The sequence below is a fragment of the Oryza sativa genome, chromosome 2 (assembly GCF_034140825.1).
Source record: "Oryza sativa Japonica Group chromosome 2, ASM3414082v1".
NCBI lineage: Eukaryota > Viridiplantae > Streptophyta > Magnoliopsida > Poales > Poaceae > Oryza > Oryza sativa.
In genome coordinates this window covers 11,825,505-11,838,846 of record NC_089036.1, presented here as the reverse complement: position 1 = coordinate 11,838,846, position 13,342 = coordinate 11,825,505, and the positions used below count along the sequence as shown (strand labels likewise).

Below are 13,342 nucleotides of genomic sequence, written 5' to 3'. Positions count from 1 at the left end.
CAATCACGCGAAGCGCTTTCAAAAACCATATTGCTGCCTTCTTCTGGTGCAGGACGTCGAAGGCGAAGGTTCCGAAGACCTGCTCTCCCGATTGCCGTGCACGCCGACGAGCGGGATGGAGTAGACTACGAGTGACGACGCAGTACAGAGGAGGAGGCAAACCCTAGATTAATTTCGTGTGTGTTGCGTGGAGGCGGCAGCTCAGCTTATATAGAGATATCAGGACGCTTGATCAGGATGCCTACATGATCTCTGCTCCGTGTAACCAAACCGGATAAGTCGCGCGAAACTTATCTGGACTCCACGATGTTTCACGCACTGGATTTTTCGGAGTGTTTCCAAAACAAACAAGTCCGAATTTCCCACGGCAAAACAAAACTATCCGGACTCTACGCTTTTTCACGCACCTGATTTTTTGGAGTGTTTCCAAAACAAACAAATCCGAATTTCCCGTGCAAAACAAAACTGCAAAAAGAGGTTACATCTGTGCAAAAGGAGGTTGCATCTGCGCAAGGGTGAAGAACCACTTTTTGGCGGACCATTCGACGCATAACGTCATGCACACGCGCTGCCACGCCATGTCAGGCGAGCAAGCACGCGCCTGTGTTCACCCTCTTCTCTTCACATCACATGTTTCAAATGACTAGAAGAGCATCCTCCCTTATAAGGAGGTCTTCCTCTCGTAGAATAAGTAATGTGGTACTAAACTCCTATGCTTGTCATCCCATGAGGTGGGCTTTTGTGATTTTCTAAAGAATTAATTTTCGAATGGGCTGAGACCCATCTATTAATTCCCTTGTTAGAGTACTATGAGTACCCTTACAACCCTAGCTTGCCTTGTCAGCATCTGTCTCCAAAGGAAGACAACTGATCCTAGCCCCTAAGTTCGGGTTTTTTTTTCATATAATTTATTTTCGGAGTTTCTCTTTAGCTTTTCAGATTCAATGAATAAATATGGTTAAAACTTTCACCAAATTGTAGGGATTCATTTCACTACTAGCACCTCTTATGACAGTTCAACTTGATTGGTCACATAAGCTGCAAACATGAGTTTTGCTTGCGGAATTACAGATTGGTATCTAGTTTGCTATACTTTAGTCAGAATAATATTTCTTAAATATTGTGGATTGCAGATTGAGAGGTACACCTATTCAAGTTATTGTGGATGACATGAAGCTATTTTATAGATACTGGTGTTCTTTTTTTGTTTAATTATTAGACGGGAATTCCTTTTTCATTAGTTATGAAAGCCAAAAAAAAGAAATACTATCATTTGGTCCCTGCCTATTGATGATCAACAGTCTAGGCAACGGAACGTGCCAAAAAAAAAGCCAAAAAGTCAATTCACAACATTTCTGTTTTTGAAACAGTCATAAAACAATTAAAAAATAGAAAAAAATTGGTAGCATATATTACAAATTTCACAATAACAAACAGATTTATTTAATTTATCAACGATGTAAGTACCATTCATAACTAAAATTTTTAACTCGCTGTATTTGTGTGTCAGTGTTGAGATTCGATCATTCGACTATTGGTATGAAGCAGATTCAGTCTATTTGGCTCAAAGTCTGAACCTAGCTACTTTAGTGCAATTTTAGCGGCATGGCGCAGTATTGGCCTTATATTCTTAGAACCGTGTACTCAGATAATAATATGAAACCACGTATAATAATAATATATACTATGGGTCTGTTTGATAGAGCTCTAATTTCTAAATTTAGCTTTAAGAGTTAGGTCTAGAATAAAGTTTTAGAGAGTTTTAAACCAATCTAAACCCAGCTCTAGCTACCTCTATAGTTTATTTTGTGAGAATGCTATACCCAACTTCGCTCCTATTTTAAGTGGAGCTAAAATTATTTGGCTGAGCTCCAGCTCCAGGTAAAGCTGAAATTGTAGCAAACATGCCCTATAATGCAAATGGATCCATCATTCATGATATCGAGAGATGCCTGAAACACGTTCGCTTGGCTGTCACGCCTGCAAATTAACGCAAAGCAATTAACGAAAGCCGCAGAAAAGCAAATCTGGAGGCATGGAAATGAGCTGCAAAGTTCATGTGGACCTTTGCATACAGATAATTCGATCAAAGTACGTGTGAATGGTTGAATTCTTGTTTTCTAAAGATCTCTCAAAGCAACATATTCTTTATATAACTGAACGTGACATGGAACGAAATCTTTTTCGCCGGGGGAAACGGGACGAAATCGTTATGTGCACACCGAACACTGGTGGAGAAACCCTTTGTAGTCCCGGTTCGTAACCCCCCTTTAGTCCCGGTTTCCAAACCGGGAGTACCAATCCGGGACTAAAGATCGCTATCTTTAGTCTCGGGTGAAATAACCGGGAGTAAAGATCGATCTTTAGTCCCGGTTGGTAACACCAACCGGGACTAAAGATGGCTCAGCCACGTGGCCGGGATCGAGATCGGAGAGATCGAGATGCATGAAGGGAGATGCGGCGGCTCTCACCCCAGAGATGCGGCGGCAGCGGAGGAGGCGGAGGCGGCGGCGAGGACGACGAGCTCGAGACGACGGCGAGATACGGCGGCGTCGGCGCGGGGATTTGCCCTAGGCAGTGGCGGCGAAGGAGAGAGGCCGAGAGAGATCGATCGGCCGAAAACGTTTAAGTGTTGGTGAAGAAGACGAGGGCGCACCGGGAATATATATACCCCTGGATCTTTACTCCCGGTTGTTCAACAACCGGGACTAAAGATATCTTTAGTCCCGGTTGTTGAGAACAACCGGGAGTAAAGAAAAGATCTTTAGTCCCGGTTGTTCTCAACAACCGGGAGTAAATATCTTTTCCCGCTATTTCGAAATTCTTTTTAAACCCGGTTAGGGTTAAGAACCGGGACTAAAGATTATAGCACTGCATATGATTTTCGCTTACATATGTGTTTATAAAATAGAAGTTAATGCATTAACATTATTTAAAGTACAAAGATTGATGACAATTACTTCGAAAAATTATTTTTGTCTGTAATAAATTAAGTGGATAAATCGTAATAAGCAAATATATGACTTATAATTAATAAAAATTCCAATATATATATATTCTTAGCATATATATGAATGATATTATTATATTGGTAAAAACTCTAATTAAGATATTAATGTACATACTGCATGATTTAAAATTAATAAAAATTGTAATCATCATATGTACTTAGCGTAGGAATTATATTAAATTAAATGCTAAAAACTCTAATTAACATATGTAAATGCCACATGCATGATTTAAACATTTTAAAAATTCGAATAGTCATATATAAGTAGCATATGAAAGATAGTAAATTAAATTGTGAAAAACTCTAATATATGAATGATAGTTTTAAAAATATATTAAATTTAATACTTTTAAAAATTCTCCAGTCAATTATAATTAGCATATGAATGATAGTAAATTAAATGTTAAAAACTCTAATTAACATATGAAATTGCCACTTGCGTGATTTAAAACTTTTAAAAATCCTCTAGTCAATTATAATTAGCATATGAATGCTAGTAAATTAAATGTTAAAAACTCTAATTAACATACATATGAAATTGCCACCTGTGTGATTTAAAACTTTTAAAAATTGTAAGTATCACATATAACTAGCATATACATGATTTAAACTTGTTGAAACCTCTAATAATCGTGCGTAATTAACATATGCCATACATCAATTGATTTATATGGATAATCAATACATCCAAAATAGTTTACATCGTGTACACAATAATTACGGCACGTACTTTCTCCTCACTATTGTTCCCTCCTTGTGATCGCTGCGTGAGTAAGGGGTGTCTTCATTTGATAGGAGGATGCTAGGGTCAATCGTCACCGTGAAAGGGGGTTGCCCATCCAACTGATCGTAATCCTCGTCAGTCTTGTCCTCAACTCCGACGATTTTTCTTTTGCCTGGGAGAACCACTTGACGCTTAGGCTCATCAGGCCCTCTGCCCTTCTTTCCTTTGCTAGACATGTCCTTCACGAAAAAGACTTGCGTTACATCATTGGCAAGGACAAAAGGTTCGTCCGAGTATCCAACCTTGTTAAGGTCAACAGTTGTCATCCCACTGTCATCAATCATTGCGCCTCCACCAGTCAACCTAACCCATTGGCACCGGAACAGAGGAACCTTGAGAGGACCATAGTCAAGTTCCCATATGTCCTCGATGGCACCGTAATACGTGGCAGTTGTTCCATCGTGTCCCATGGCATCGACACGAACAGCGCTGTTTTGGTTCGTGCTCTTCATGTCTTGGGCTCTCGTGTAGAATGTGTACCCATTGATCTCATATCCCTGGAATGTCGCGATCGACCCAGACGGTCCCCTCGCCAGGAAGGCAAGTTGTTGGTTGATCGACTCGTTACCCATGAGATGTTGTCGTAGCCACGCGGGGAAAGTATCAATGTGATGCCGTGTAATCCATGCATCGGACTTACCGATGTTCCTGGCGCGAACTAGAGCCAAGTGCTCCTCGATGTAAGGAGCTACCAATGAAGAGTGTTGCAGAACAGTGAAATGGGCTTTACGGAATAAATTGTTGTCTACCGTCGTTATTGCTTTCCTTCCGAGAGTTCCCTTTCCCCGTAGTCTCCCTTCATGGCGTGATTCAGGTACCCCGATTGGGCGAAGGTCTTCGATAAATTCTACGCAAAATTCGATGACCTCCTCTGTTCCATAACCCTTGGCGATGCTTGCCTCTGGACGAGCACGGTTACGAACATACTTCTTCAGAACGCCCATGTACCTCTCGAAAGGAAACATGTTGTGTAGGTACATAGGCCCGAGAATACGGATCTCTTTCACAAGGTGACAAAGCAGATGCGTCATTATATTGAAAAATGAAGGTGGAAATATCAACTCAAAACTGACGAGACATTGCACCACTTCATTCTGAAGGGCTTCTAATCTATCCGGATCGATGACCTTCTGCGAAATTGCGTTCATGAATGCACATAGCTTTGTTATTGTTGCCCGGACATTGTCTGGAAGGATACCCCTTATTACAACTGGTAGCAGTTGTGTCATCAACACGTGACAGTCATGAGACTTTAGGTTTGTGAACTTCTTCTCCTTCGTGCTTATTATTCGCTTGATATTCGTGGAGTATCCAGACGGTACCTTTATGCTCTCCAAGCATTCAAACATACTTTCCTTCTCTGCCTTGCTAAGAGTGTAGCTGGCTGGACTCAAGTAATGGCTTCCTTTCTCCTTTGGTTCCGGGTGAAGGTCGCCGCGTTGTTCCATATGCTTCAGATCATTACGTGCTTCCAGTGTATCTTTCGACTTTCCGTATACACCTAGGAAGCCAAGAAGGTTTACGCAAAGGTTCTTAGTGAGGTGCATCACGTCGATTGCGTGGCGTACGTCCAAGAATTCCCAATATGGTAACTCCCAAAATATAGAGTTCTTTTTCCACATCGCCGCGTGACCATCTTCGCTCTCTATATGCTGGCTTCCAGGCCCCTTTCCGAACACTACTTTAAGATCTTTAACCATAGCAAACACTGTTTTCCCGCTGCGATGTTTAGGCTTCGTACGGTGGTCGGCCTTATGTTCGAAGTGCTTGCCTTTCTTCCGTACCGGGTGGTTTGCTGCAAGGAATCGACGATGACCCATGTATACAACCTTCCTACAGTGCTTAAGATACGTACTTTCTGTTTCATCCATACAGTGAGTTGAAGCCTTGTACCCCTTGTTGGACTGTCCGGATAGGTTGCTAAGTGCAGGCCAATCGTTGATGGTTACGAACAGCAGCGCTCGTAGGTTAAACTCCTCCTGTTTGTCCTCGTCCCACACGGGGACACCTTCCTTCTTCCACAACTGTTTAAGATCTTCGACCAGTGGTCTTAGGTACACGTCGATGTCGTTACCAGGTTGCTTGGGGCCTTGAATAATAATCGGCATCATTATGTACTTCCTCTTCATGCATAGCCAGGGGGGGAGGTTGTAGATACACATCGTAACGGGCCAAGTGCTATGGCCGCTGCTCATCTCTCCAAAAGGATTCATGCCATCCGTACTCAAACCAAACCGTATGTTTCGTGCGTCCTTTCCAAATTCTTTAAATTTTCTGTCGATGTTTCGCCACTGCGAACCATCGGCGGGGTGTCTCAGCATCCCGTCCTGTTGACGCTCTTCAGCGTGCCATCGCAACATTCTAGCATTCCCCTTGTTCCTGAACAAACGCCTTAGCCGTGGTATTATAGGGAAATACCACATCACCTTAGCAGGAATTCTCTTCTTTGTTAGCTGCCCGTCAACTTCTCCTGGATCGTCCCGTCTAATCTTGTATCGTAGTGCTTTGCAAACAGGACATGCTTCTAGGTTCTCATACTCCTCACCGCGATATAGGATACAATCGTTCGGACATGCGTGAATCTTATGAACTTCCAGTCCTAACGGGCAGACTATCTTCTTAGCCTCGTACGTTGTCTCGGGCAATTTGTTTCCCCCCAGAAGAATGTTCTTGACGAGTTTCAATAAATCGCCAAATGCCTTGTCACTAACCCCATTTTTTGCCTTCCATTGCAATAACTCCAGAGTGGTATCCAACTTTTTGTGCCCCTGCTCGCAACCTGGGTACAACGAAGTTCTGTGGTCCTCCAACATCTTGTCCAATTTATGGGCCTCCTTTTCACTTTCGCAGTCTTCCCTGGCGTCCTGCAACATCTGACCAAGATCATCCGCAACGTCGTTACCATCAGCAGCTATTTCCTCCTCGCCCGTTTGATTTCCTTCAAATCCAACATACTGAGCAAAGTCCGGAATATTGTCGTCTTCCACTTCATCTTCTTCCATTTCAACACCTTGCTCTCCGTGGGATGTCCAACAATTATAGCTTGGCATGAACCCCGACTCAAACAAGTGGAAATGAATAGTCCTGGATGCAGAATACTCCTTCTGATTCTTACACTTATTGCATGGACAACAAATAAAACCCCTTTGCCTGTTAGCTTCGGCCACTCTCAAAAAATAGTGCACGCCGTCAATAAACTCTTTGGACCGCCGGTCAGCGTACATCTATTGCCGATCCATCTACATGAGTCAAAAAAACCGCACACAAATAATTATTCTTACAATAATGACAGTCATACAATAATTATAAGATATCTTTATTCATACAAAAATTATAAAATATTACACCAAATAATTCTTAAAAACTATTTGTAAAGTTTTAAACTAATTTTAATGTGTTTTACTTCTTTTAATTTTTATTTTAGTTTGTTTTCTATTATTTAATATTAACTTTCACTAGAGTTTTCCTTCTCAACTATTTTATAAAACCTTGTTTAGCAAATGAACTAAATTTCTATATATTCTTTCTTCCCCACACACATTTTCTCTCTCATCAACTTACAACTAAATTTTGGAGAAAAAAAAGTGTGCAAAACATAGGTGCAAATGTAGTATGACAAAAAAAAACATTGGAGGATGAAGTTGCAAACCTTTTAGGCACCTCCGATTTGTATGTAATCACCAAAATAAATTCAATAGAAATTTTGGCATGACCTCCCCTCTTTTTTGAAGAAATTTTGAAGCTTGCTCGGGCAGCTGGAGGAGGAAGAAGACATATATATAGGGGTGGGACTTTAGTCCCGGTTGGTAGCACCAACCGGGGCTAAAGATCACCGGGATCATTAGTCCCGGTTGGTATTACCAACCGGGACTAAAGTTAAGATCTTTAGTCTCGGTTGGTAGCACCAACCGGGGCTAAAGATCACCGGGATCTTTAGTCCCGGTTGGTAATACCAACCGGGACTAAAGTTAAGATCTTTAGTCCCGGTTGGTGCTACCAACCGGGACTAAAGATCCGGGGGGGCCTGACAGGTCCTGACAGCATTCGAACCGGGACTAAAGATGATCTTTAGTCCCGGTTGGTAACACAAACCGGGACTAAAGATCAAATATGCCCGTTACCCTTTTGAACCGGGACTAAAGATCATCTTTAGCCCCGGTTTTTATTGCATCCGGGACTATTGTGGAAATCGGCCGACCGACGAAAGATGGTTTCTCCACCAGTGGAACTTATTTATATGCTACTATATTCAATATCTATGTTGATATAATGCTAATAAAAAATGTCAAATTTGTCAATATTTACTCTCTAAATTCCAGTTTTACAACGTAATATTTCGAGTACTCATTGCATACAGGAGAAATGTCACTAAAATGGTCGATCGCCCGCTTTCCTTAAAAGGAAAATCGAGTGCTTGCTTTTATTTTACTCCCTCCATCCACAAATATAATATTAAGATTCTAAGGTTTGAATTTTTTTTCATAAGAAACACAAAACAAACGCAAACACTCATAAACGTACGCACATACACACCCCTTACGAATACACACACGCTACCGCCAAATTTTGCCCACACGTATAAGAGATTCTAGGTAGTACACCACATATTAACTCATGGATATCAATAATTGCACGGGTAACCTTCTTTAATCATGTTTCTTGCACTAATCAAAACCTATCCACTGTCTTTTGAGGGGTACAAAATTGTGTTCCTATCTGGCTTAAATTGTTTAACGATCTCAGAATCCCTTATATTTATAACGAAGAGGAGAGTAACACACAAGTAAAAATGGAAACCTACATAAATCAAGAGGGATGAGATGAGGGAGATACCATCAGACTTGCACCAGATGGTGGGAAAAAAAACAATTGAAATCAGGTAAAAAGAATATGTTGACACTTATTTTTTGTAGCAAAACCGAATTATAAGCCAAGTCTACCCAGCGTGCATAGCTTATGAAAGTTTAAGCTAAACCCTTTAATTTGTACATCCCTTGTTACTGTTTTTAATCTACTGTCAATTTGTCATGGGATTTTTTTTTTTGTAATTTCACCAATATGATGGAGATTGGCCAACGAAATTATAATCTCAGAAATATAATGGTATATATATATATATATATATGTTTAAAATTTCATGTTTTTACTCTTTTTATATATCATAAGCTTTGATTCATAAGGCTAAACAAGTACACCGAACAGTTTTCTTGGCCATGTGGTGCTCTTTATTTCTCGACAAGGGCTAATGTGCGGCACAGCTCACTTCAGTCTCACTTTTCCTGAATATATATAGCCGTGGTAGTGCCTTGGATCAGCTACGTGCAATTGCATAATAATACAGGCAGTTCCCCATGGCTACTTCCACACCCTGCAGACTGGCCATCTCAGTTATACTATTGTGCTGCTTCTCACTTCTCCCTCTTGCGCACGCGCGGCTCCTCCTTTCCGATAAAAACACCCTCAATGATAGCAAGGCCTTCTCCATCAAAGGTGGCGATGGCGCAGGAGGTGGGCGGGGTTTTGGTGTGAGTATTAGCCATGGAGGTCACGACATATCAATTGGTATAGGCGGTGGCTTTGGAGGTGGAGCCGGCACTACACGTGGTGGTGGCGCAAGTGTGGGTGGTGGGGCAGGTGGAGGTGTTGGCATAGATGTGGGTCATGGTGGGGTGGATGTGGGGATTGGTGGGGGAGGAGGTGCCGCGGTTAACGGTGGTGGCGTGCACGCAGGAGGAGGAGGAGGTGGCGGTGTTGGTGTCCATATAGGTCATGGTGGAGTGAGTATAAGCACAGGGGGTGGTGGTGGTGCTGGTGGAGGTGAAAGTGCGGGAAGTAGCGGAGGTGGATTTGGTGGAGGAAATGGAGTTGGCCGTGCTGGGAATGCAGTGGGAGGCGGCGGGGGTTCTGGTAGCGTGATTGGTAGTAGCGGAAGCGGAGGAGGTAGTGGGGTTGGATCAACAAGTTCTGCAATAGGAGGTGGCTCTGGAAGTGGTGGTGGACAAGGCTAAGAATTTGCTCTGATCAATTATATGGTGTATTTAATTTTAATCTAAATAACCCTCTCCAGTGAACACTATATAGGTGAAAACATGGTATCGAATCCAACAAAGTGTGAGTATGTACTGTTATATACCATGTTTGGCTTTTTGCACATTTGATGTGCCTAGTAATTTGTCGGTTGTGAAGTACTAACCGACATCTTATATTGTAATATAATTGTATGCTGATCAAACTAGCATACGAGTGATGTATACTAATGTTTTAATTATAATGTGGTTGGAAAAGGGGTGGATCCAGGATAAGATTAGAGGGAGGACTCGTCTCCTTCTTCCTTCTTCAGCCCCCTACTCTTTCTCCTCTCCCTCTTCTTCCCCCCTCCCCTCTCTTCTTTTATCAATGGTGATCCAATGGGCAACGGAGTAGGGGGACTCGAGTCCCCCAACACCCATGTTTGTCCATCCCTGGTTAGAAAGATGCATGGGGAAATCAATTATTTTTATGAAAATTAACGTTTATCTCAAAGGAAATCCAATTCTTTTGGCAAGTGAAATCTTTCTTTGTACAAATCGGTAGGCCTCATAGAAGTTGCCACACTAATTGAAAGGATGAAAAAAAACTTAAAATTACCACATTAATTAGAAAAACATAATTTCCCACAATAATCTAATTAAAAAGAATAAAATCATAAAAATTGGTTCACACTCATTTTATAATCTCAATTGGAATATTTTCATCATTTCTATTTCCACTGGTTATTTGTAATTAACGCCGATGAGCCCAAGCGGTGGATCCACCATATCCCGACACCAAATTAAGATGATGAGAGAGAGTCACTTCAAAATCGAAAACAAATACTATATTAGATTTTTGGAATATCAATAGCTTAACTATGCAAAATATAAAACATACTATTGAGTAAGCATAACATTATGAAACCAGTCTAAAAACATTATAAAACCATGTGTTTGACATTATAACATAAGGACACGAGCCAAAGTCGAGTGGTTCTAAGGTCAACGTAGGGACTAGAGGAAGGCGGTACAAAGTGGTGAAAGGGTAGGGCCATTGAGGTCCAGGGATATTTGTGTATCTCATGGTTTGGTTGGTTCTATTGTCTTCATTTATCACTGTTAGATTATATGGTAGTTAGAATTATATTGGAATAGAATTGATTTGTATCATAGTCTTCATATCTCTAAGAAAGATCCTTCCTTATCTCTACCCATATAACCTCTATGTATCATCCCCGAGAGCGGACGCTCAATATAACAAGTTCAGTTATGCAGTAATATTCTCTCCATGTACTATTGAATAGTAACAACTATCAACTACAATAGAATAATAATGATAAAACGACTGATAAATGTTGGAAGACTTTGGAAGGTACTTGAAAGATGAAAAGAGAGGATATCCAAAGTTTATAATTAGAGTGAAATCATTTCAAGATTAAGGACTTGACATTTTATCGTCAGGGTTTAAGTGTAAAGTGCTTTTTGGGTAATCATCTAGTTGGGAATGTCTGTACTGAGTAGTATGAATCGTTCTTAGAAGATCGTTGATTTGTTAGGAAAAAACAAAGAGAACGATTTACTAGGCACTTGGAATCCCGTATGGCCAGTAATTAGATTATCGCCCTAATTCTACATATTCTATGCTTTTAGTCATAAGTTCATCAAAAAGGCAGTGGGGGCATGTGTTTTACACTCAAATTTGGCACCTAGAGTCGAAATAGGGAATCTGCCAAAATATGGAAGGCGTCGGGTTTCCTTCACGGGGCTGGTCTGACCAGCGTGTAGGGCCGGTTTGACTGGTGGCATGTGTTCGACCAGACCGGTAGAGTCCGAGTCTGAGCTGATTTTCATCGGGTCTCGGATTTCCTTGCTTGGAAATGTATTTTTTGAGTTTCCATTGTTTTCTACCCTTAGTTGGACGTGGTCCTCTAGACATGGAGGAGGACCTATAGAATGCTAGATCAACCCAACCCCTTTATAAGGGCTAAGGCCTGTTCGATTCAAAACAGACCACAGTCCCTACAATCTATTGAATCGTTCTTTTAACTTTACTTTTCAACAATGTTTGCAACTTTACCCTAGTTTAGTCCATCTTTATCGATTCGCCCATGATCACTACGAGAGTGCAATACCCCTTTGTAGGTTTATCCCGTAAACCTTCCGTTTGCCCACGAGACGGGTAGTTATCCTCATATCGATCTAAATCGGTCTAGAGTCTGATTTTGATCTCTAAATCTACTCCGCTAGCCGATTTAGCTTTTTTCTACAAAACCCATCTTGATTTAGCTTTTGCTAGATCGGGGTGGTTGACGACTCCATATCACCACAAAGCTTTAGGTGTCCCGATCGTAATTTTCTTCTTGTCAAAAAAAAGTTGCCAACATAAACATACATTGCAATTTTATGCTTTGTAAATTGGGTACAATATGATCAATTATAATGCATGACTTGCCTTGCTCTCGCACTGATGAGACCTCAGCAACGTCTTCGAGAAACCGCAGATCGACGAAACGGCCGAAAACTACGCGATAAACAAAGCACACAAGCAAAACATGCTATAAGACTACTGAAACAGGAAACAAAACCATTTTTAATGGATTCTTTGCATTTTTATGAATTTACTGAGACTTGAATGGACTTAAACGGAGCTCAGGTGAATTACTTATGAATTTTAGAAGATAAACTGTGTTTTTACTAATAAAGAAAAAGTCCTTAATTATTTTCTTGCGCAATAATACCCAGGGCTGACGTCAGTGAGGGGGGGGCGGGCTGCGCCGACAGGCGGGGCCCGCATGTCAGCGGCACAAGGGGAGAGGGAGGGGGCGCCGGCATGTGGGCCCCACGGGCAATGGCTCAAGGGGGAAGAGGGGGGTGGCACCCGGTTGGCTCAGCTCGGCTTCAAAGCCGAGCGGAGACCATGGCGACCGGCGGTGGCGTGCGCGGCTGCCGACGGCGACGACCGGCGGAGGGAGGCGGCGGCGGACGGCCGAAGCGGCGGCACGGCCAAAGGCGGCGGCGCACGCGGGAAGGGGAGAAAAGGGAGGGAGAGGGAGTCCTCACCAGAGGGGCGGCGGCGACCAGTGCGGAAAACAAGGGTGGCGATGACGACCGACGATGCCGAGGCGCGGACGAGCGGCGGCGACACCTGGGAGGGAGCGGAGAGGGGGTTAGGAGAGGAGACGACGACCACGGCGGCTACCATTGCCAGCCGGAGATGGAGGGGAGGGAAAAAACTCACCGGCTCGCGAGGGGAGAGGCGCTCCGGTGGGATTCCGGCGACGCGAGGCGGCGGCCGGGAAAGCTCTTGCGGCGGCGAAGCTAACGGTGGCGGCGGCGCGCGGCCGAAGGCGGCGGCAAGCGGCGAAGCTCGGGTGTGACGGCGCGGGCGCGGTTGGGGGCGTGGGAGAGGACGGCAAATGGGGGAAACGAGGGAGGGGACTCGGGGGAGGGTTTTTATGGGCGAGGGAGGGGCGGATGTGGCCGGGGAGATGGCTGAAACCGCCGGCGACGTGGAGAGGAGAGAAAGAGAGTGGGGTG

At 42.9% G+C, this 13,342-nt stretch overlaps 1 protein-coding gene across 1 annotated transcript; it reads left to right on the top strand.

The window, feature by feature from the left end:
* The first annotated feature begins 9,110 nt into the window (after positions 1-9,110).
* LOC4329105 (glycine-rich cell wall structural protein 1.0) lies at positions 9,111-10,090 on the top strand. The gene has a single exon (XM_015768666.3). It carries the CDS (start codon positions 9,146-9,148, stop codon positions 9,800-9,802), a length of 657 nt encoding a protein of 218 aa, XP_015624152.1. The 5' UTR covers positions 9,111-9,145; the 3' UTR covers positions 9,803-10,090.
* Positions 10,091-13,342: the final 3,252 nt, after the last annotated feature.

Bases quoted from the DNA above. Each gene is read 5' to 3' on its own strand.
- LOC4329105 (XM_015768666.3), top strand. From the start codon at position 9,146: ATGGCTACTTCCACACCCTGCAGACTGGCCATCTCAGTTATACTATTG.